This window comes from Eurosta solidaginis, chromosome 3, assembly GCF_040869045.1.
Source record: "Eurosta solidaginis isolate ZX-2024a chromosome 3, ASM4086904v1, whole genome shotgun sequence".
Classification (NCBI taxonomy): Eukaryota; Metazoa; Arthropoda; class Insecta; order Diptera; family Tephritidae; genus Eurosta; species Eurosta solidaginis.
The window spans coordinates 50,037,548-50,061,504 of NC_090321.1; the positions used below are offsets into that span (position 1 = coordinate 50,037,548).

The following is a 23,957-nucleotide window of genomic DNA, read 5'->3' on the forward strand; positions in this document are numbered from 1 at the left end:
TTCTGACAGAAACCTCAACTCGTCAAGCTTTTTATAAAGGCTTTGCGCATTGATATGAATAACTTTCAGCCCGTTGGCTTTTTTGCTGACTATGCGCAACAAAGTAGATAGACAGTCTTTGGAACTCGGGGACTCATTATCGGAGACCAACATTATAAAAATAATTAAGTGAATGATTTACACTGAATTTGGCTAACAACATAATTAATGATTTTGTGATGTTGTAGGTGGAGAAAAAGACAGAGAAGGAATAGATTAGAAGAGAGCAAAGAGAAATATTTATTAGCAGGGGGCTGTTAGTTAAGCCTTTGGTGGCCCTCCAGGGCGTTGTTCGCAACCGGCGTGACGTCTTCACGAAAGGAAGTATTGTTTTCCAGGTCGAGACTCTCGAGAAAACTCAGGCTGGGGACTGCTTCGGGTCGGTCGCCGAATTTTCGCTTTATATGCACCACACCCCGCATTGTGAACACCGATGAAACCTTTTTCCTCTTCTTTAGATGGATCGCAGCCTTGAAGATCTCATAGTTGTTTTTGGTCAGCGATGCATTAACAAAGATAGGCTCATTGGAATTTATTCCCACATGCACGAGTCGCAGCCCTTTGGTGTTGTTGTGGCGCCTGAAGCTCGCAATCGTTTTCAACAGCGTATTTCGGTCCGCAGGTGTGTAAAATTTAATGATAACGGCGGGATCAACCGTACCGTGGGGTAGTTTGCGTTTCGGCCGAAAAACACTTTTTAGGAGGGGTGGCTTTAAGTTTAGCGTGAAGCAGAGGTGGTGGAAAATCTTTTGTAAGTTTTCCCCTTCCTCGAAGGGAATCCCATGAACTCGGGCGTCGCATGCAGCAATTTGGAGTTCTTGCTTGGATATAAAGTTTTCCTGCTTACATACTCTCTGTTTTAGTGTGGCTATTTCATTTTCGAGGTGCCCAATCCTCTCAAACATACCCTCCATGCGATTAATTCTACCACTTAACTCGTTTAACTCCTTCTTCAGGCCTTCAAATTTATCTTCCAGTTTTCTGCATGTAAACTCCATCATACGCTTTTCTGCTTCCATTATTTTATTGGACAACGAGTCATTATACTTTATGAGTCGTTGGTCGATTGTACGGATGAGGTTAGGAGATGTATCGCTTAGACGAGGAGCCTTTTTAATTGTTTCAGCTTCATTGCCCAAGGTCTCGCCACGACGCTTTCCAGAATTTTGAGACATAGTGTTCCAAAAAAATACTCCAAAAAATAGATGAGTTGGAACCAGGTGGCAGCACAGGCGTAGATGGTATAATTTATTTTAGGCTATCAACCGATAGATGGCGCGAATGCGATTGTTGAATTACTGAAAGCTTTCTGCACAGGAATTGGCGGGAGATTTTCAGTTGTTGGTAGCTATGTATATTATCAAACTTTCTTTGTTGTACCACTGTTGTTATTGTATTATGACAATTGTGATTCTCATTAAATTCACTACAAATTATGAGTTTCAGCTGCACTCCGTGCTCCACACTTTGGGAGTTGCTAGAGATTTTGATACTTTTGAAAGTTTATCTTAAATTCTCGACAGAAATGATTAAATTTTTGAATTATTTACGCGCTCACTTTTAAACAATACTTCACACGAACAGAGTTGCCAATTATATGTAGACGCAGTTATTGTTTCGTTTATGTAGATACATAATGATTGAATTATTGATGTGCACTCACGTCACTGCTTAGCATCAGCTTAGAGACGGAAGCACTCCTTAGTTTTGCTAATATTCGTAACAATATATACAATGTTTTTTTACAATTTAAATTATTCCCTTATTACTCAAGTGAACTTTACATATGTGAATTTTTATATTTATAAACTATATAAATACATTAACGTCTACTCATAGTCGTGCCCTTTCCGAAACCTTGTTTTGAAGTTCTTATTTTTCCTGCGCTGGTAGTGTTGCTCATCAGTTTGCAGAGTCATATTAGTTTGGTAGGTATAGTAACATCAGACGTAGCGAAATTAGAAAGCATGTCAGGAGTATCACCAGAATCCAAAGAAGCATGGTGATTCATTTCGTCACCTCCGTTTTCTTCCATATCCGGATTCATTCCATACTAGTCATTATAAATAGCTTATAGATGCCACATAGGTGTAACCATACCCTCAAGATCTTTCCGTTCAAATCTTGTGGTGTACAATGAGCAAACTTTTCATAAACATGTACACGTAAACTTGTATTTGTTCTAAATTGTTCACCACATTCTAAACATAGAAAAGATGTTCTTTCATCCACTGATTTCTCATGTTCATGTATTAAGTGTTTGCGTAAATACCATTGTGATTACAATATGGACAAACAGTCAATTCTAAACTTTTCGTTGTTACATCAATTGTTTCAGCGTGTTGTACACGTAAATGAAAATTCATACTTGAATGTGTTTTCGTCTTCCAATCGCATAATTTACATTTTAAATAATGACTATTGGGCATATGAGAAATAGCATGGCCCAATAATTTGTTGAAGATTGGTGTAGCTGCTTGAATATCACAAAATTTACATTTTGCACCACGTTCGTTATATTTAAATTGTAAATGTTCTGGTTTCTCTACACGATGCATAAAGTTTAGATGCTTTTTCCAACAATGTGCTGAATTTAATTGAAATACATACATTGGGCATTGTCTCATGATAAATTTTCCAATAATGAGCCTCTTTATGTGGGCTCTTTTCTTAACATCTAATTCTGGTCGTACCGGATATGACAGTTTTGCTTCAGGTTATAATCCACACTCATACTATTTTCAGATTCTGTTTCATAATTTTCATCATTTTCAACATTGGACTTTGCATCAACATCATTATCATCATCGTCTTTTTTTGATAACTCTGTTTCATATTTATCAAAGGTTTATCTTCCTTAGTATTAGAATTAGAAACATCGTCATCTTCGGTTAAGTTTTTATCAAGTTTAGCTTTTTTCCTAGGTTTAAATTCTTCACTATTCGTACTAGAATTAATACCAGCATCAACATTTTTCGTGGTCTTTTTGAGTTTTTAAATTTGCCAATGGTTCGCCTTTATCAGTATTAGAATCAGAATGTCCTTGGCCATCTTCACCGTGTTGCAAAGTAGGCGACATATGTTGGTGTTGATGTTAGCGCATATTGCGGATATGTTGGTGGTTCACTAGTCATTAATTGATTAGAAGTTTCCAGTTGTTGCGATTGTTGTTGTTGCTGGCTGCTGATGTGGTGTTAACGTTTGTTGTACAAAATTTATTGTTGGTGTTGTTATGGTGCTGGAAAACCTTCTGATATTGAAAGTCGTTTATTAGTGTAATCTCCACGTAGTGAACTACTCCTGTGACCGCGTCCGCGGTAACTATTACATCTGAAGGCGCTTAAGTTACAGGCATAGCTGACATCGCTTATATAACAGGTTGACTCTAAAGTAAAAACCAAAACAAAATATTAGAATCAGTGTTTATGAATAAGATATTTAAAATAAGCTCTTACAACAACGCGATCGGCGGCTACATCCCCGTGAAAGTAGTGTGGTGTTCCTCCTTGTATAAACGTAGGTACTGGATGTGCTCAACCGTGCAGTTTTCTTCTAATTTGAGCAAATGTATGTTCTTACAGCCACAGCTGGAATATTTGGGATATTTCTATCCTCACATCGTCAAAATCAAATTACCTAGAATGAAAAAGAAACTCATATCAGTAAGAAAAGATTAAAAGTTTTTAATATAAGCCGAAAAGTGTTCCATAAATAGGGCTCCACACATAGCTCTTTTCTGAGAGGCCAAAGGCACAAGAGAAATTTCAGATAACTAGAATCAGGACCTGGTAAAGTACCTTCAAATGAACCTCCACCATGCCTATGCATCTTCCGTTGGCAGGGGTACCCAAAGATACTTTGCTGTTGCATTCATAGAGAATATAAAATTATAACAAGGGACAATTGATTGATGTTACGAAGTAAATTAATTAGACGTGCTACAATAACAAATAAATACAGATGACTGTTTAATCTATTATGCGAAGTTCTTGAAAAGGACAAATTAATGCTAAAATTGCTTTCCCCGACTAACCCGGGAACGAATTGATATGCAGCTTGGACAGAAAGGATCCTCCTCTATCCCACGCTTATGTAGATATTCCTTGAAGCCACCGTGCCCGCTCAATATCTGTGTGAGATGGTAATTTATTTTGCCGTGTTTTCGCTCGTACCATTCCGCTATATTCCAGACTAGCATGAAGGTCCAGCGCTTTTTTCTCGAATCTTCCCACCGTTCTTGCCACCTAACTATTGTTCGTGACCTTGCACTTTTCTTAGCATCTTCAGATGGTCGGCTGAATCCAATGCCATACAGATCGGCCATTTCACCTGAGAGTAGACATACTGGGATTTTCCTGGATAAAACATGGATCGCGTCGTCGGAACAGCACATGATATTCGTATAGCAGTAATGCGGTAGGCTGCTAGTATATCTTTTTGGTGGACCATTTTAGATCTGTGCTATACTGGTGCTGCATATAATATTATAGAGCTGGTTACGTTGGATAATAGCTGACGGGTAGCTTCGCTTGGGCCGCCGATGTTGGGCATTATTCGCGTTAGGGTTCCACTAACTCTAGAAACTTTGTCCCCCACCGGCCTGAAGTGCTCCCTAAAAGTTAGTTTTGAGTCAATGATTACTCCTAGATATTTCAAGGAGGGCTTTGAATTTATTTGATAATCTCCTATGGTTAGGACCAACTCATCCACAGTCCGCTTTGAGCTCATCAGAACCACTTCTGTCTTATTGCTAGCCATCTCCAGCCCCGTGTTCGTCAACCATTCCTTTATTCTTCCCACGGCGTCATTACATAATGCTTGGAGCAGATCAAGTTTCTTGGCCACTGCTACTACGACAATATCATCTGCATAGCCGACAATTTCCGTGCCTCCGGGAAGGTCGGTTCTCGGACCCCGCCATACATCGCATTCCAAAGAGTTGGACCTAGAACAGATCCCTGAGGGACACCGCCCGTGGTGTTGTGCTTTCTTAGTCCCTCATCTGTATCAAAAGGGAGTACTTTTTCGCTTAGATAGCTACAAATTATTCGGAGCAGGTACGGAACTTGTCTTGGGACACCCAAAGTGCACTCACGCTTCTCATGGCTCCAGCGGGTTAGCGGCTTCCTAGAACTTAAGCCACTTGCTGCTTCTAGATCTGACAGCTGTCAGCTGGAGTCTTAGCCCGGCAAGCGCAGGGCACGAGCACAGAACGTAATCGATCGTTTCCTCCTCCAACCCGCACTTCCTACATCTGCTATCACTGACCAAGCCTAATTTAAAGGCATGTTACGCCAGAAGGCAGTGTCCAGTAAGAATACCCGTCATGAGTCTAGTCTACAGTTTAATGATAATGAAAATATAAGAATCAGTGTTTATGAATAACATATTTTAATTAACAACAACCTGATCGGTGGCTACATCGCCATGTAGGTAGTGTGGTGTTCCACCTTGTATAAACGTAGGTACTGTATGTGCTCAACCGTGCAAATTGACATTAGCAGTAATATTATTTACATAAACATAGCTTGGTGTTCGTGCAGGCCTCACGTATGCTATACATTGGTTCAGTTCGGTGTGCACCAGCTACTGGTACAAACACTTTTGAATGCATAGCTTTCATAGAGGATGGATGTCCAGCAGTGCTCCGGTTGTGCCAATATGTAGTGGGCTGCTCCGTCTCTTGGTACTGCTGTATAGGTATAGGCGGGTGCAATGTATTACTAGTCTGTTCAAGATCGTATGGTACATAGATGACTCGAAGACGCCAGAGGGGATTGGAGCCAGAGTTTTCGGACCCAGAACCAAAATATCAGTAACTCTAAAAGCACATCCGAGCATTTTCGAGCGGAAGTATTCGCCATAAGTTAGTGCGCTAAGCTGAACCTTCAGCGCTGATACCCCAATGAAACAATTGCCATACTCAGTCAGGCAGTCAGGTTCCACTAAAGGCATTTGCGGCGTTCGAAATAAAGTCAGCACTGGTCCTTCAGTGCGTAGAAAAGCTGAATCAATTAGGAGCACACAACGTAGTACTGTTGGCCTGGGTCCTAGGCCACAGGGGAGTGGAGAGCAATGAGCAGGCGGACTCAATGTTTAATTTGTTGCGTCTCTCCCACAAATTGTCAACCTCCCAGCAGATCCTTGCAGCGGGTCTGCTCCATACTCTCCTCTTCCGGGAAGGTATCGACCCCAATCCGGGTCCTTCTCCTGACCCCAGTACTGAGAAATGGGTTTGCTGCGTTTGCCTGAAAAGAATCTTTGTAGGGCGGTCATATATATAAGGGCCTGAAATATTTCAATGAACTTCCTAATCACATAAAAAGTAGTAATAACTTCAATACTTTTAAAAAAAGTTTATTGGAGCATTGTAAAACCCTTCCAATAAGATAAAGTTTTTTTTTTTCTTTTATTTTTTTACATGATATACCGATTCAGCTACGTCATGCCTTAGTTGTTGTAAAGTTTTTCCCAATTGCCTTCGTTTTGCATATTTTAATCTTTTACACATTGCATACTTCATATGCAATTGTGATAAAGCTATGCTTGGTTCGGCGGTTTTCAAAGAAACTTTGGTTTTGTTGCTGTTTTTGTTCTATTTATAGAACTACAACGAATTAACCAATTTTGTCTATTTGATTTGATTGTATATGATTTTAATCGGGGATGCCCGTATTGCTTTTTTAAATGTGTAAAAACATTTATTTGAAGCAATTTTTTTTTTTTTGTATAATAACTTCAATTGGTCCAAACATAGCACACAAAATATTAATAGGCAACTCTGTCTTGTGAGAGAACGATCAGCTGACATGTTCTTACGGAAAAAATCAAAATTGTTTTGATTTCTACGTTCCGGGCTACGTACGTACGTGCGTTGAACGTCGGTGAGTTTTCGTTTACATTGCACACTCATAAGTTAGGTCGTGTCAGCTGACACGTTTTTTCTACATACGTTCGTGGGTAACTGCCGCTTTAGAAAAACGGAACTACGATCGAAATGTAGAATACAAAAAATCGAACGATTCGAAGTTGGATTGGAAGAGATTGGAACACAAAATACCAAAACTGCCAAATTGAAAAAATTCCAATCCAAGTCGAAATGCAGAATAGGGCTGAATATTAAACGTTTGAACCACTTGAACCGAACCGGTTGGGCGGTTCAGAGGTAGCCGCTAATCGTTTCAAGGTTTTCCTGGGTGGTTCGAACCACTGAACCGAACCGCTTCGATTTTCGAGGAAGTTTGTAGCCCTGGTTTCACAGCCCTTATAACTTACAGGAAGATGACATAAAAATTGCCCATAAAAAACAGCTGATCTTTTGTTTACATGCGCAATGCGCAATCTTGTGTGCGTGATTTGTGCTAAGGCGCGTCATTGATTTGATATCGGTCTTAATTTTGGCTCCTAGTATCAATACCACAAAAGAAGCGGGAGCACCCAGCTATTTGCAATATGTATCCTGCAAAAATTGTTGGATTACGTGTTCCATTTTCTTCATGTTGGAGTACTCTAACAATACTCCTTTGCAATGCTTTTGCGGACCACCATCAGCCGATCATTGCTCGTTTTTTAACAACCGTGATCATGACACCCCTTCAAAAAACGCGAGTTGCAGGGACGATGACGATTGAACAGAGTTGCCAAAAGTAAAATATTGCATACAAATAACTGATAATAAAATTTTACTATGGCAACTCTGATAAAATGCAACCGCGCACTGGTTTTATGTATACATACTATAGTATAGAGAAATATTAGTTTCTTTATTCACGCAAATGCTAAATAAAGCTGGAGACATTGGTGCTTTATCGGTAACCGTATCGGTAACCTTATAACAGCGGATTCGACCAACCTTATGAGAATCAATGCAATCGATTATTGGTGCCGCTAAGGTCGTAACCGTATCGTAGCCAACCAATTGGGTTTTGGTTTACCACCGTAACGATAAACAGCTGATTACGTTAGGGATACGGATATAGCGATACGACATACGGCACCAATGACTCCGGCTTAACATAAGAATATTCGTACTAAAAAATATAAAAGTGGTATTGCCCCTCTTCATTTACTTTCATTTTAAATTAAATTCACTCCTATAATTCTTTCCGACACAATTCCCATTTAGTACTTCGGCATATGATCCTCTGTGGGTGCTCCATGGAGTACTACAGTGAAAGTACTTTGGAAAGTACTCTCACGTATGTACACTATGGAATACTCACAAACAAAGCGAGAGTGGGATCACCTACTCCTCTTCTAGGACATCGCAATGTTAATTAGAGCACATTTTTTGTATGAATACAGATTAGTTTTGGAACACTCCTATACTCCCAAAGGAGTATTCCTTACATTATTTATGGAGTACTCCCGTTTTTTGAAGGGTATATATATACAATATGCAATTTTTGTACTAGTCTAGTAATTATATGCAGTGTAGACACTACCGCAACTTTAGATTACCAAATTTTTGGCAAATTTCCCATATGCGTATTGAATTTTAGTAGTACTAATTTTCTTGGCAACAATTTCAGAAGGGTAGATAAAGTTTAACGATTAGCAGTCCATATAAAGATTAAGCGTAAGCGTATATAAATATAAAAAAAAACAGGGACTAAAACTGTTATTCCTTTTATAATATAATTCCTTGCAAAACTATTAATTTTGGACTTCAAGTATATTTGGATCAAGATAAAAATTATTTTCAGATTTTTATTTTTTGTGTCCTATAGATCTGGTTAAGCTCGGAATTATAAAAATAAAAGTCCGGAAATAAAAGTTAAATCCGGACTTTTAATTTTTAAGGCCAAAATAAAAGTCCCGCTTGATAGCAAAGAAATGCTTATGCGAAATAAATTTTTTTTTTAATTCGGATAAGCCGTTTCTATTTTATCAAGCCGGACTTTTATTTTGGCCTTAAAAAATAAAAATCCGGATTTAAGTTTTATTTCCGGACTTTTATTTTTACTTTTATATGTGGACTTTTACGGAAAAAGTTCGAAAAATAAAAAGGATGCATGATTCGTCATGATATTGCTATAGGGATACCGGGGAACTCAAACATTTTCACTTAGGACAATTTTTTGACTCCGAAAATAAAAAATAATAACTATTTTCTGTCCCTGAAAAACAACTATTATTGCATTATGGACTCCTTATATCACAATGGCTGTTGTTTTTTCTTACATCTTTTTTTTTAGGATTTACATTTACATACATAAATATTTCACTATTATCCATTATATTTGATTTAATTTGATTAATCTAATTTATTATTATTATAAATGTTCAATTTTTATAGCTCATGCTATTCATGACTAGCACTGTTAAATAATTTGTCAAAATTGTTGTGCTAGGAGCAAATTTTCAAATAAATACATACATACATACATACATTTATATACGTCTACGTTTGCGCGTAAGAAAACGCTTATCCTCACTTAGACAATGCTTAGGAGCCCCATCTAGCGGCAACTAGCTACAGAACATATTGTTTAATCGTAAACGTATATAGATGAAAAAAAACAGCTAAATTTTGATTGCTTCATTTTTCGTACAAGTTTCCTCAAACAATAAAATTTTCTGCTAAATTTTATCTATAATCTTTTGGGGAATACAAAGTTACGTTAGTCTTTATTTCTAAAATATTTTGGTAGCGGCTAATAAAGTTATTCTATTTCTAAACGTATAGTAAAATCTGCTCCGATCGTACTAAGATTCAAAGGCAATTGTGTATGATGGACAACTCTTTAAATTATGCATGCCGAACTTGTCAAAATAAAGGAAAGCGTCAACGAGGTGAGAACATCTGAATATTAATTTCATCATATCAAGGACTCTGTGGCTCGATTCGAAAGCTGCCAAATCACATAATTTTTTTTTTTCAAATCTAAAATAAATTTCTATCGTTTCGAGTTACGTAATGAGGCCCCAAACTATTTCCTTGGTAAAAGTCTAGAACAGGTTCGACCGTTAATACGCATCCAAAAATATCGAGAGAGGTATCAAAAGACCTCGACAACAAACATTTTTATATATATTTACAGTTGAAGTTGACGATTTTCATGTGGTTGTTGTAATGTTGTATACAAGAGGATTTTCCACGCATTTAATTTTGATCACACCCCATTGGTGGACCGGCCAGGGTAATTTTGTAAAAGCGCTGCCGCAGGCCGCCAACGTAAAAAGGTGTTCTGCGCAAAAATTCGATGGATCCCACTACCGGTTTCCGAGTGATCCGGTGCCATTTTTCAGCTTTTCGTTAATATCTTTTGAACGAGCTAAAATTTTTATTTCCGTCTTCGGATTATTGTTGTCGAGGTCCAAACGTGTCTTTTGACACGTCTATCGATGTATTTGGGCGTATTAGCAGTCGACTCCTGGCACTGAAAAACCGGGCCTAAATTGGACCGAAATCTTCCTTTCAAAGATCTACTACGCTTGTTTAGGGTCTAATTAAACGTCCTTAACTCTAACGCCATAGTCGTAACCATATCCATAACCATCTCCAATGTGATCGATTAATCGTGAAAATTTCATAAAAATGAAGAAAACGCAAAAAATTACAAACATATTCCACAAATAATAAGTCTCTTAGTCATATCGTATCCAAAACAATGAACAAAATCTACAAAAAGTTATTAAATTCACCAACTCAAATATTTTTAGGTTATGGATATTGCGTGAAACCAAAAACCAATTGGTTGGCAATGATATGGTTATGGCGTTAACGTTATGGTAAGGCACCATTTATCGATTACATTGATTTCCATAAGGTAGGTTCGATCAGCTGTTTTAACTGGTTTTGGTTATATGGTTATAAGTCCCCATTAATTTGCCCTTTGGAGATCTACCACGGTATTTTTTTAAATCTACCACAAAATTGGTTTTGGAAGTGGCAGCCTAATTATAAGGTTGTCTGATCTCATCTCAGCTGATTTTATTTCTACTGCACATGGTACAATTACCAGGTAAACGCATCAGAGTTGTATTTTACATGTTTTTTCATTCGAGGCGGTCATAAAATGTCAAACTTTGTTTTTATTTATTTATTTAAGCTTCGCAAATTTTTGTAAAACAGAATTTAGTTGTGTTTTGCTTACCTTTAAAAATGGGAAAGTGTTGTTTGTGCAATCTTACAAGAGAGAAAGCGGCTGTGAAGCTTTTCACAGTCCCGCAAGATCCAAGGAAGAGGAAAAATTGGGAAAAAGCTTGTGGCGTTCAGCTTCCCCAAAATGGCTTAATTTGCTCGCTCCATTTTCAGGCCTGTGACCTTATTGTGGGAGCGCAGAGAGTAAATTTGATGCCCAACTCCACACCGTCGCTATATTTACCGTATTTGATGTAAGTATTCAGTTTCGCGAATGTTGTAAGATATATGACGTAGCAGTCTAATCAAGAGTTTTTAAAAACCGAAAGTTGTCTCGTCGTCCCCAACCGCATTCCAACGGTGATCTACCAAAAATTTTGGACAATTCTTTCGCCGCTACATCCTCTCCTAACCCTTCTACATGTTTGCTGTTTGGTATCGTGTACTGCACTGCTGTCATGGAGCAGCGATACAAGTGAAATACCTACAAACATAAATAAAAGTTCCATGTACTTTGTTTTTGTATATTCAATGGACAAATGTCAAAATCGTACTGCGTCGGAAGTTGATGTATCAAATCAAATAAAAAGTTTATAATCAGCTGTCCCATGCTGCCACCTTGTATCGTTCCGCCATGACTGCTGTCAAAGAGTTCATATGAGACGCCACTCCATATTTTGGCAAGAAGAAAGCAACAATTCATGCCGAATGTTTTCATATGGTTTTCATTGTGGATAAGTACATAGACAATGATTGTTTTCTGAAGCAAGTTTTGGTTAACTGCATCCTATATACAACAAATTTACAATTGTGATACAAATAATAAAAATAAGACATGTCCAAGTGCGTGCTGTGTGGAAAAAAGTCTCGTCCAGGAAATGGTCCATTTTTCCAACCTCCCAAAGATGTAAAACGCCTCGAAGTATGGAGCCAGGTTTGCAACCGCGAGTTCAAGCTGAGAGATGTGATATGTGCTGACCACTTCACGGCTACCGACTATGTGATTGGAGGAAAAAGGTCCACTTTATTGCCGAAGGCGGTACCTATCGTACCAAGTGTATGTACCTCCGAACACCTACCACCTGAGAAAGACTATTTGCGTCAATCTGATCGGACAGGGTAAGGTTTAGATATACACATGTACGATATGTCGCGCAATCATAGGTGCATTTGTGCTACTGCTTTTGAATTTTGGGTAAGTCCGTGGTTTGGATAGAAATAATAAGAGGCCTCAGTTCGATATTTATTTGTAATTTATGAAAAGAGGATGAAGTGTTTAATTAATACAATCCCTTTAAAACAAACAAAAATACCTCATGAAAATGCGTAGAAGCAATTTAAAATTACCCCGCAAATGGGACATTACAAATGAATTTCGCAAAAAGAACAAAATTACGCCTCTTCAGAGACGTAAATTTATAGAGAAAAACCAACGACGGACAGCAAGAGCAATTGTCAAACTGGTGGTAGCTAGTTCATCACATTACCTATATGAAGACGCGGTGTTTTCGCTGAAATTTCACAAAAAGGGTAACGTTTTACAAGACGGTGCACCACCAAATTTTTATCAAAAATTATCAAAGGTGATAACAAAAGACGCGTTGTTGTTGTTGTTGTAGCAGTGCTTCGCCCATCCAATAGGTTTGGCCGATCACAAATTGTCATCAATGTCCTCTAACGGGAGTCCGAGGAAACTTGCTGTTTCAACAGGGGGGCCATAATGAGAGGGGTGTTAAAGGCGTTGGTTCCACATTACAATTGAAGAGATGGTTGTTGTCATGTGGGGACACATTGCAAGCAGGGCATACATTTTGTGTGTCGGGGTTGACCTGTTACAATATCCAGATCGAAGTTGGGCTAGAGTGACTCGCGTTTCCCTAGCGAGTGTGCGTTCCTATTCTGCAAGTTTAGGGTATTGTTCTTTGTGTATTGGATTCACCGGGCAATTCCTGGAATAAAGGTCCGACGCCTGTTTATGGAGTTCACCAAGGACCTGCTTATGTTTTTTGGCTTCATACGGCTGTGTACGCAGGTGCCGTATTTCCTCATAGTGCTTACGGAGGTGGCTTCTTAAGCCCCTGTTGGCTCATCAATCAGATGTCTGTTGGGATGCCCAGGTTTCTGGGTATTCAACAGAAACTGTTTGGTTAGCATTCCATTTCTTTCCCTTATTGGGAGTATTCTCGCCTCATTATGTAGATGGTGTTCTGGGGACATAAGGAGACAAGCCGTTGCGGTTCTGAGGGCAGTATTTTGGCAGGCCTGTAGCTTCTTCAAGTGTGTAATTTGTAGGCTTCGCGACCATATCGGGGACGCGTAGCATGCAATCGGCTGGCCAATTGCTTTGTTAGTGGTAATGAGCGTTTCTTTTTTCCCCAAGTAACGCCAGAAAGAGATTTGAGGATTTTATTACGGCTCTGGATTTTCGGTACAATTGCGGCTGCATGCTCACCAAAATGTAAATTCTGATCGAACGTCACACCCAAGATTTTGGGGTGTAAAACAGCCGGTAGCAGAGTGCCAATGACGGGGACGTTCAAAATGGTCCACATTTGGGACGTCGACGTTGTAAAGTCGCCGATGATTTAGACGGTGATAATGTCAGGTTTCGCGAGGTGAAGAAACTGGAGAGATCAGGTAGGTAGCCGTTTATTTTGTTGCATAGCTCATCGATCTGTGGGCCTGGACCTGTGGCCATTATTGTGCAGTCATCGGCGTAGGAAACGATAGTAAATCCTGGTGGCGAAAGTAGCTTTGATATATAGAAGTTAAACAAAAATGGGGATAGGACACCACCCTGTGGCACCCCTTGTTTAACTCTCCTTGGTTTAGATGTTTCGTTTCTAAATTGCACCGATGCCTGCCGTCCGCCCAGATTGCCGGGATCGAGCTGTCTTATAAGGTCACGTTCTCTCGCCAAACTTGCGGCCTCTGCCGGGAAGTGGGACCGAATTTCGGGAATGCCATAGGTCGTGATGGGCATTGAAATCGCCTAAGATAATGCGTTTGTCGCCAGTGAGTAACGCACTAATATTAGGGGGTATCCACTGGGGCAGCAGGTGGCAGGAGGGATGTAGATGTTGATGATTTCTAGGTTTACATCGCCTGACCGGACAGATAAGCCATGACGTTCCAGGACAGTGTCCCTGTGGCCGATGTCGGGGTTAAATATATGATATTACACTAAGTGGTGTATGATAAACGCGAGACCGCCTCCATTCCCGTTCTCGTGATCTTTTCTGTGGACATTGTACCCAGAACAGGTCTGCAGAGCAGATCTTGCTGTGAGTTGAGTTTGAATCGCAGCAATGTGGATGTTGTGCCGCTTCATGAAATCGACTATCTCCTTGATCTTACCAGTTAACCCATTACAGTTTAACTGCAGAATTCTGAAGTGCAACGGGGGAGACGTCGTCAAGCTAGGAGTATGTGACGGGTGACTACGCCTTGATTGTGAGAGGCTAGGACGCAATTGCTGTTGTGGCCCTGGGACTGGTCGTCCTTGTGTAGGCATTGGGGTGCCCCGTGTATTTGGGTTTGCGGCCTGGCAACACGGCGCCATGAAGCCCGTCGGGGGGTTTCCGTCGCGAAGACCAGAACATCTCGGAAAGTGGTAACGACCGCGGCAGGAGCTGCATTGGGCGGATGTCGCAAACATATATATTCTGTGCTTGCGGACAGTGCAAAAGGTGGTAGGGACTAAGAGTCTGTTGCCCCAGCGGGTTAGGGGATCAGAATATACCCGCGGTAGATATGCCTGTCGTAAGAGGCGACTAAAATACCAGATTCAAGGGGTTGTGTAACGCAACCCTTCAGGTTGCCAGGGCAATATATAGCTTCTCCGAACCCAATTGTCAACCTCACCTATCCGCGGCGAATCCTGTTTCACTAACAGACGAGGCTCTGGCGACCACAAGCTCCTCATGGAACTTGGGGGTGGGGAGGGGGGAATGGCCTGAAGGTTTAATGTGGCCACATAAATCGTTCCCGAGATGGTCGGGCTAGCACCTTAATGGTGCTGTGGTACCGGAGCGTACCGGATCTTTATCCGGCAAAGGACCATCACATCGATAACACTCCCCAAAGCCTTCGGGGAGCAACCTTATCGCTACAACAACAACAACAACAACTAAGAGTCTGTTTCCCTGACCTACACGATTGCTTCCGGCTAAGCCGCAAACGACGGGACGCCCTTGGGCGTGAACAGCAGGGTGCCACAAAAGGTTTATAGAAATTACGGGGACGTCTGGTCTTAGGGTCTCGGGCTGAACAACCTGTCCGATGCAACCATCCCTTGCCCGAGACACACTGACAAGAGTATGACCGTCCTAAAAAGATTCTTTTCCGACAAACGCACCAAAACCATTTCTCAGGTCCGGGGTCAGGAGACGGATCCGGATTGGGTTCGATACCTGTCCGGAGCAAGAGAGTATGAAGTAGTCCCGCTGCGAGGAGCTGCTGGGGGTATGACAATTTGTGGGAAGAACATAACGAATTCAATGGGGTTACAATGAAATGACAGTCCTTGGTCGGGAAAAATCCCGATTCGCTCCGGTACAACTGCCTTGGGAAGCGAAAAGAAAGACGCGTCTCAACCTCCGTTTTAAGAATCCGAAAGTGGGAATTAAAAATTGTATTTCTGTCGAAAGATATTTACAAAAAACCGTGAATTGGCTCCGAGAAGGTCCGAAATATGGGTCCAGATCCAGTTTTTTTTTTGTACAGAACACCTTTCTGCATTGGCAGCCTTTGTTCGCGTTTATAAAAACTTACGCTGGGTGGGTTCGACACCAGTTTGGGGAGCATTAGTGTGTGTACAACAAATCTGGCAAAAAAACAACAACCACATGAAAATTTTAACCAATGGAGGTCGAGACGCGTCTTTTGATATCACCTTTGATAATTTTTGATAAACATTAGGTAGTGCACCGCCGTGTAAAACGTTACCGGTAGTAGTGCAGTTTACGGTACCCACCCTAAAGTTGGGCCAAGATTTTCGAGTGAGGTACCAAAAGACGCGTATTAATCTCGAGAACAATAATCCGAAGGCGGAAAAGAAAAATTTTATATCTGTCCGGAGATATTTACAGTTGAAGTTGGCGATTTTAATGTGGTTGTTGTTGTGTTGTACCCACAAAAAAAATTGTGCATCACCGTGGCGGTAGCCACGGTTATTCCACACACCCGGACTTGGCATGGCGCAGCCCAGGGTTATTTTTTATAAGCGCGGCCGAAGGCCGCCAACGCAGAAAGGTGGTCTGCGCAAAAATACTATGGATCCCACCCCCGGTTTCGGAGGGACCCGCGGGTCTTTTTTCGGTTTTTCGTTAATATCTTTTGAACGGGTTAACTTCCGCTTTCGATTTCTTGATCTAGACGTGAATACGCGTCTTTTGATACCTCACTCGAAAATTGTGGCCCAAATTTCGGTGGGTACCGTAAACTGCACTATTACCACGTTACCAAAAAAAGTTATTGAAAACGTTAAAAAATAGTTATATTGTGTTCATTATATCAAAATAATATTTTTGTAGCGTTGGAAGTGACGAATTTCATAGCACATCTCCCCTACCCGCGATTTGATGCTTTACTGTTTCCCACTATTCGGTCTGTTGGTGGTTCTCTTTAGTTACACGTTCTATCGTCTCTTATTATTTCTATCCTCTCTGGTTTGGTCAAAGAGTATAAATATAATAAAGCTGCCGGGCAACGCAAAAATTTGCTTGATGGTTACCATAGCAACGGATAGTTGTGTGCATGGCAGAACGATACAAGGTGGCAGCATGGTGGCATACCTACAAACAAATAAAAATCCCATGTACTTTATTTTTGTAAATTCGATGGACAAATGTCAAAATTGTACTGCGGCGGAAGTTGATGTATCAAATCAAATAAAAAAAGTTTATAATCAGCTGTTCCATGCTGCCACCTTGTGTCGTTCCGCCATGGTTATGTGCGTATCGGGCGATGTCGTGCTCACACGTATTTGTTGTCGGCTTCGCATTGATGAAAATCAAAATTTTTAAATTTTTTTCGCTTGACAGCTGGTCTATTTGATCGTGGCCTATGTGGTTGACAAGCATTAATGTGTTAGTTTTGTGAGAACGTGCAATGAGCAACTTCGCGGAAGAAAAAGATTTTACGTTGCGGTTTATTGAAACCTACGAATGCTTACCAGCATTGTGGAATATAAAGTGTGAAGCATATTCCAACCGTGATGAAAAAATAAGCAATATGATAGTTTTTCATCCACAATTTTTTTTTTTTCTTTTCTCTTTTTTTCCGCCAAAACAACTGCAGTTACAAGCAATAAAAAATCGTCATCCGATGACTTGTTTACGTCCGCATGCTACGAATTTTCAGTACAAATGGCGCTTGATGCTTCTCTTTGTGTGGTGGCCGGGCAAGCGACAATCACCCGATACGCACACAACTACCCGTTGCTATGGTAACCATCAAGCAAATGTGTGCGTTGCCCGGCAGCTTAAGAGACGTCACTCATTACTTTGCGTAATGTTATTCGTTATTCGTTAGGGTACTCGCAGGATTTTTTTGGGGAGATGTACATAAATGTCTATACCTTTTCGTGGGGTATTTGTGTTTATTTTTCCGACTGTATTTAATTAATTGGCGGCCACCGTGGTGTGATGGTAGCGTGCTCCGCCTACCATACCGTATGCCCTGGGTTCGCACCCCGGGCAAAGCAACATCAAAATTTTAGAAATAAGGTTTTTCAATTAGAAGAAAATTTTTCTAAGCGGGGTCGCCCCTCGGCAGTGTTTGGCAAGCGCTCCGGGTGTATTTCTGCCATGAAAAGCTGTCAGTGAAAACTCATCTGTCTTGCGGATGCCGTTCGGAGTCGGCATAAAACATGTAGGTCCCGTCCGGCCAATTTGTAGGGAAAATCAAGAGGAGCACGACGCAAATTGGAAGAGAAGCTCGGCCTTAGATCTCTTCGGAGGTTATCGCGCCCTACATTTTTATTATTTTTTATTTGTTTAATTAATTCTCTTTCCAAAAATTACATTTGCATAAGGTGCTTACACGACATGGATAAATGCGAGAGAATTAAAAATGTCCCTCACAGAAAACAGACATATATTTTTTTGATTTCCAGCTAGTTACTCGTCACTCGTAGCAGACTGGTGGCTCTTATTTATTTATCCCCTTTGCTTGTACCACCCCAATGTTTTGTTAAAAACCTTGCAAGGCGAATTCAGTACCAGCAGCTGATTGCTTTTTGATTATTTTCCATACAACGCCTTGTATAATAATGTCAGTTAACCGAAATCAATAAAATTTTTCTTTTGACTTGACATTCTTCTGCACGGCGAGTTGGTTGAATACGCTTTGCCACCACCTGGTATAGATTCGCCTTGAAACCTTGCCATTTTTCGAAACAATGCGAGCTCAGTACATTGAGGGAATACCCGTCAGCTGACTGCTTGTTCTTCTCTCGCTGTAAACAGTAGAATGCCAATAAAAGAAATTGTAAATTTTTTTTACATTTAAAGTGCTGTGCTAACAAAAATTACAACCCTTGATTAAGGCAATTCACAAGTTCTATCCGTCGGATGGGCTATGCTTTAATTAAATTTTATATTGGAAAAGATAGAAACAGTTAAATCTTAATATTTTACAAAAATACAACACTTGTGATTTGCTTAATCGTTTCTTGAGTCCTGTTACAAAAATATCAAAAGGGACATAATGAGAAAGTGTGCGGTGTGTAGGAAAAAGTATGTGGTCGGAAAATATTCGTTTTTTATGGTTCCCGCTGGTGAAGCTGAAAGGCTCCTGTGGTCCACATCATGCCAAGTGCAGCTTAAAGAAAGAGATTTTATTTGCTCTGACCACTTTTCTCGTTCGGATATGGTTTACTCAGGCTCCAAAATTAAGTTATTGGCGAAAGCAGTTCCATTTAAATCTGACCTAACGGCATGTGGGCAAGTGTTTAAACTTTTTTTCTAGAAGTAAGAAAGTAGGTTTTATTTTATTAAGTAGGCATTTTGCTGTGCAAAAATCTGAGGCGAATATAGACGTTTTCCCCCTTATAAAGATTCGCCTTGGATGACAAATTTGGTCGCTATCGATAGCTTTAGATCTGAACTAAATTCAGCGGCGAAATATTCTCAGTAGTTGAATTAAAGCCTGCCCACACGTCACCATAAGACGGCCCATACATGAGACAAAAGCCATGCGCAAATATAAAACGACGGAATTTGTGCAAATGAAAATTTTGACATACACGGCTCAAAAACACTGCGCAATATTAATTTTTAATGTAGCCCAACAAATGAAACATGTGTTTTAATTGTATAAAAAACACTATTTATTTTCCACAGTGCTGGTAATCCACAGTATAAGTCGAAAAACTCGCACCAGAAGCGTTTATTTTCCATTGTATTTATAATTTTTATATTTTAGTTGCAAGACTAGCTCAACTCATTGCAGCACTGCGCAATATTCATTTTTCAACTAGCGCACCAAATGAAACGTGTTCTAATTGTATAAAAAATTATTATGTATTATTGAATTTGTGTGAATTCCTGTTACAAGCTAGAGATGGTCCTTACGCCTTCGATATTAACATTTTTAAGCAATAATTACTGATGTTATATTATCAGAAACCACAGGTAAACTGTGTAAGATTCACCACACACGAAGAAAAAAGCATGTGCAATATTTGCAGACATGCGTAAATATCAAAATCGTTTTGATTTTAGCGCAGTTCTCTACGCAAATAGCGCAACCAGTGCACACACCAGGCAAATCCTTGTGCAAATTGGTAATTGGCACAAGGATACTTGAGCCGTGTAATTGGCGTATAAGGGCATGCATAAATTCGGGTTTTGCGTCGTTTTGGCGCTTACGTTGCGTCAACAACTGACTTAGAACACATACATATGTTTTAGTTGCTAAAAAGAATTCAAGGTCTTACGTTCTTCTGCCGGTGTCAATTAGGGGTTGGATTTTATATAAGGTGCCACGATTTTCAAACTTTTGCTGATTTGTAGGGGTAGAGGGGGTCCTAAAAATCACAAAATTATCATCCGCAACATTAGGAAACTTTTAGTTTATGAAATATAAGCTTTTTAATTTCCAAATTTAGTAAAATTTCAACTTAAGTCCTGCACTTAAAATTCGGGTCGCACATGTCGATAGCGGTATCAAAAGACGCGTGTTTGCGTCAAGATTCAGAATCCGAAAGCAAAAACTACATTTTTTATCTCGTTTAAAAGTTATTCGTGGAAAACCCGTCGGTACTATTGTCGCTTTTTTCGTTGTTGCAATTAAACAAATGACGGTGGTGAATAGTGTTGCCAGCTCCGCAACAATATCTTTTTATCTTGGTAGAACATTATAATGTGGTGGCACGTCGACATAAATGCAAACAAACATACACTATTAATGTATTATGTTTTTGTAAAAAACTTTTAATAATTGTAGTTTAATATTATTTGGGGTGCTGCGCAGAAGGGTGTACTACGCAGAAGGACATCACCGTGGCGATAGCCACGGTTATACCACACACCCGGACTTGGCATGGCGTAGCCCAGGGCTATTTTTGATAAGCGCGGCCGAAGGCCGCCTATGCAGAAAAGTGTTCTACGCAGAATTACCGTTGGAATCAGCATACAAATCTATAAAGTCCAATTTTTTATTTTTTTTTTTGACAAATGTATGTATTCTGCACTTGTTCCAATTAAATACATTAATTTCAAATTATTCAGAGAATTACAAAACAAAATACATTGATAGTGTATGTTTGTTTGCATTTCGACGTGTCACCACCTTATAATCTTCTACCAAGTTAAAAAGATATTGTTGCGGAGCTGGCAACACTATTCACCACCTTCATTTGTTTTCGTTTGTTTAATTGCAACAACGAAAAAAGGGACAATAGTACCGACGGGTTTTCCGCGAATAACTTTTAAACGAGATAAAAAATGTAGTTTCTGCTTTCGGATTCTGAATCGCTATCGACATGTGCAACCCGAATTTTAAGTGCAGGACTTAAGTTGAAATTTTACTAAATTTGGAAATTAAAAGGCTTATATTTCATAAACTAAGAGTTTCCTATAGTTGCGGATGATAATTTTGTGATTTTTAGGACCCCCGCCGCCCCTCGAAAAAAAGAAAAGGTGGACAATCGTGGCACCTTATTCTAAATATTCCCCTCAATTAGTTCTTGAAGTCTGTTGTATTACCTGAAAAATCTCCGATTTTCCATCGCCAATCAATTCAAATCAGTAAATGTTTTTAATTTTTCACCATGACAAAAAATCAAAATTTAAATTTTACTTTGCGTTCATTGTGGCAGGGAAACATTTATAATGTGCGTTGCTTCAGTCACTCCAGCGTCAAATTAACGCAAAAGTCGAATGTGTTTGGGCCTTGAGATGGCAATGCAATGAACGCTTGAATTGGTTTTGGTAAATTTTTATAAATATTTTAGTGCAGTGGTCATTGTAAAGGTCTACAAGTAGGATACCTATGTAGCAGCACGCACATACACAGTCACGCTCACCTGATAAAGTGCTTGTTCTTGTTCGTTTTGTTGGATGATATTTGGCATTGTTGTACTTCTTAGGTCCAAAAAAAAGGACGTGTGGCACTCGGGGACTGCCGCGGTAAAGCTATTGCATATTATCAACTTAGACGGCCCATACATGACACAAAAGCCATGCGCAAATATAAAACGACGGAATTTGTGCAAATGAAAATTTTGACATACACGGCTCAAAAACAATGCGCAATATTCATTTTTAATGTAGCGCAACAAATGAAACATGTGTTTTAATTTTATAAAAAATGCACTAATTGTATAAAAAAACACTATTTATTTTCCACAGTGCTGGTAATTCACAGTATAAGTCGAAATACTCGCACCAGAAGTGTTTATTTTCCATTGTATTTATAACTTTTATATTTTAGTTGCAAGACCAGCTCAACTCATTGCAGCACTGCGCAATATTCATTTTTCAACTAGCGCAACAATGTTTCATTTGTTGCGCTAGTTGTATAAAAAATTATTATGTATTATTGAATTTGTGTGAATTCCTGTTGCAAGCTAGATATGGTCCTTACGCCTTCGATATTAACATTTTTAAGCAATAATTACTGATGTTATATTATCAGAAACCACAGGTAAACTGTGTAAGATTCACCACACACGAAGAAAAAAGCATGTGCAATATTTGCAGACATGCGTAAATATCAAAATCTTTTTGATTTTAGCGCAGTTCTCTGCGCAAATAGCGCAACCAGTGCACACACCGGCCAAAACCTTGTGCAAATTGGTAATTGGCACAAGGATACTTGAGCCGTGTAATTGGCGTATTATGCAAAAATAATATTTATGCAACATTTTGTTTTCTTTGATATTAATTCGAGTTAACCTTTTTAGCTTGGTGACCGATAAGAAAACAAATTTTTTACTTTTATTGAATAAACGAGAAGTTAATATATAACTTTCACTTTAACTTTAACTTTATTTTTAACTTTAACTTTCACTTTAACTTTAACTTCAACTTTAACTTTATTTTTAACTTTAACTTTCACTTTAACTTTAACTTTATTTTTAACTTTAACTTTCACTTTAACTTTAACATTCACTTTAACTTTAACTTTAACATTCACTTTAACTTTAACTTTAACTGTAACTTTAACTTTAACCTTAACTTTAACTTTAATTTTAACTTTAACTTCAACCTTAACTTTAACTTTAAATTTAACTTTCATTTTAACTTTAACTTTAACTTTATTTTTAACTTTAACTTTAACATTCACTTTAACTTTATCTTTAACTTTAACTTTATTTTTAACTTTAACTTTAACATTCACTTTAACTTTAACTGTAAGTTTAACTTTAACTTTAGCTTTAACTTTAACTTTAACCTTAACTTTAACTTTAATTTTAACTTTAACTTTAACTTTAACCTTAATTTTAACTTTAAATTTAACTTTGACTTTAACTTTAACTTTATTTTTAATTTTAACTTTAACTTTAACTTTAACTTGAACTGTAACTTTAACTTTAACTTTAACTTTAACTTTAACTTTATTTTTAACTTTAACTTCAACTTTCGCTTTATCTTTAACATTCACTTTAACTTTAACTTTATCTTTAACTTTAACTTTATCTTTAACTTTAACTTTAACCTTAACTTCAACTTTAACTTTATTTTTAACTTTAACTTTAACTTTCGCTTTAACTTTAACATTCATTTTAACTTTAACTTTAGCTTTAACTTTAACTTTAACCTTAACTTTAACTTTGACTTTAACTTTAACCTTAACTTTAACTTTAACTTTCACTTTAACTTTAACTTTAACTTTAATTTTAACTTTAACTTTCGTTTTAACTTTAACATTCACTTTTACTTTAACTTTATGATCCGGGGTGGGCGTGAGCTTGGCACCTGCTAACAAGCCAACCTAATATAAACGCACGCAAGTCATTTTCTGTCAAAAAGGAGACGCACATACAACTTGTATGAGAGCAACTCGAAATTGAATTTGCTGCGTGAAAACCTAACTCGATTTCCAATTTTTGTTCTGCGTGACATTTAGATTTGACGTTTGCACAAATGCTTTACATTGTCGCAACGCATGCTTATTTGGGTTAGGGCAAAAACGCCGGTTGTTGGCGTGCGCTAAAAAAACGCAGTGCGGTTTTATTAGGTTGGCTTGTAGGCGACCCTATATGTATACGATAAGCGATAGCACAATGACTACTTCGGGAAAATCAACGACAGCTGTTTTAGTTTGATTTCGATGGTCGTACTGTGAGGAAGTGTCGCACGCGCGCTTAAAACAGAGTACCAAA

The 23,957-nt window shown here is 38.9% G+C and overlaps 1 protein-coding gene and 1 long non-coding RNA gene across 5 annotated transcripts in view; one reads left to right on the top strand and one right to left on the bottom strand.

Moving 5' to 3' along the window:
• Positions 1-1,106: 1,106 nt before the first annotated feature.
• LOC137243687 (uncharacterized) lies at positions 1,107-11,546 on the bottom strand. Its single transcript, XR_010950581.1, has 3 exons — positions 11,139-11,546; positions 3,495-3,675; positions 1,107-3,424 (listed from the first exon to the last, which is right to left on the bottom strand). It is a non-coding gene; the product is annotated as an uncharacterized lncRNA (long non-coding RNA).
• A 248-nt stretch (positions 11,547-11,794) lies between these two features.
• Positions 11,795-23,957, top strand: part of LOC137243685 (zinc finger protein 846-like) — a 95,970-nt gene continuing 83,807 nt past the window's right edge. For 2 of the 4 annotated variants that reach the window (XM_067771647.1, XM_067771644.1), the window contains exon 1: positions 11,795-12,244. In XM_067771647.1, the coding sequence (XP_067627748.1) occupies positions 11,961-12,244 (284 nt within the window). In that variant the 5' untranslated portion in view covers positions 11,795-11,960. Of the gene's footprint in view, positions 12,321-18,609; positions 19,072-23,957 lie in introns of those variants that run through there. The other 2 variants (XM_067771649.1, XM_067771646.1) reach the window with 2 other exon arrangements.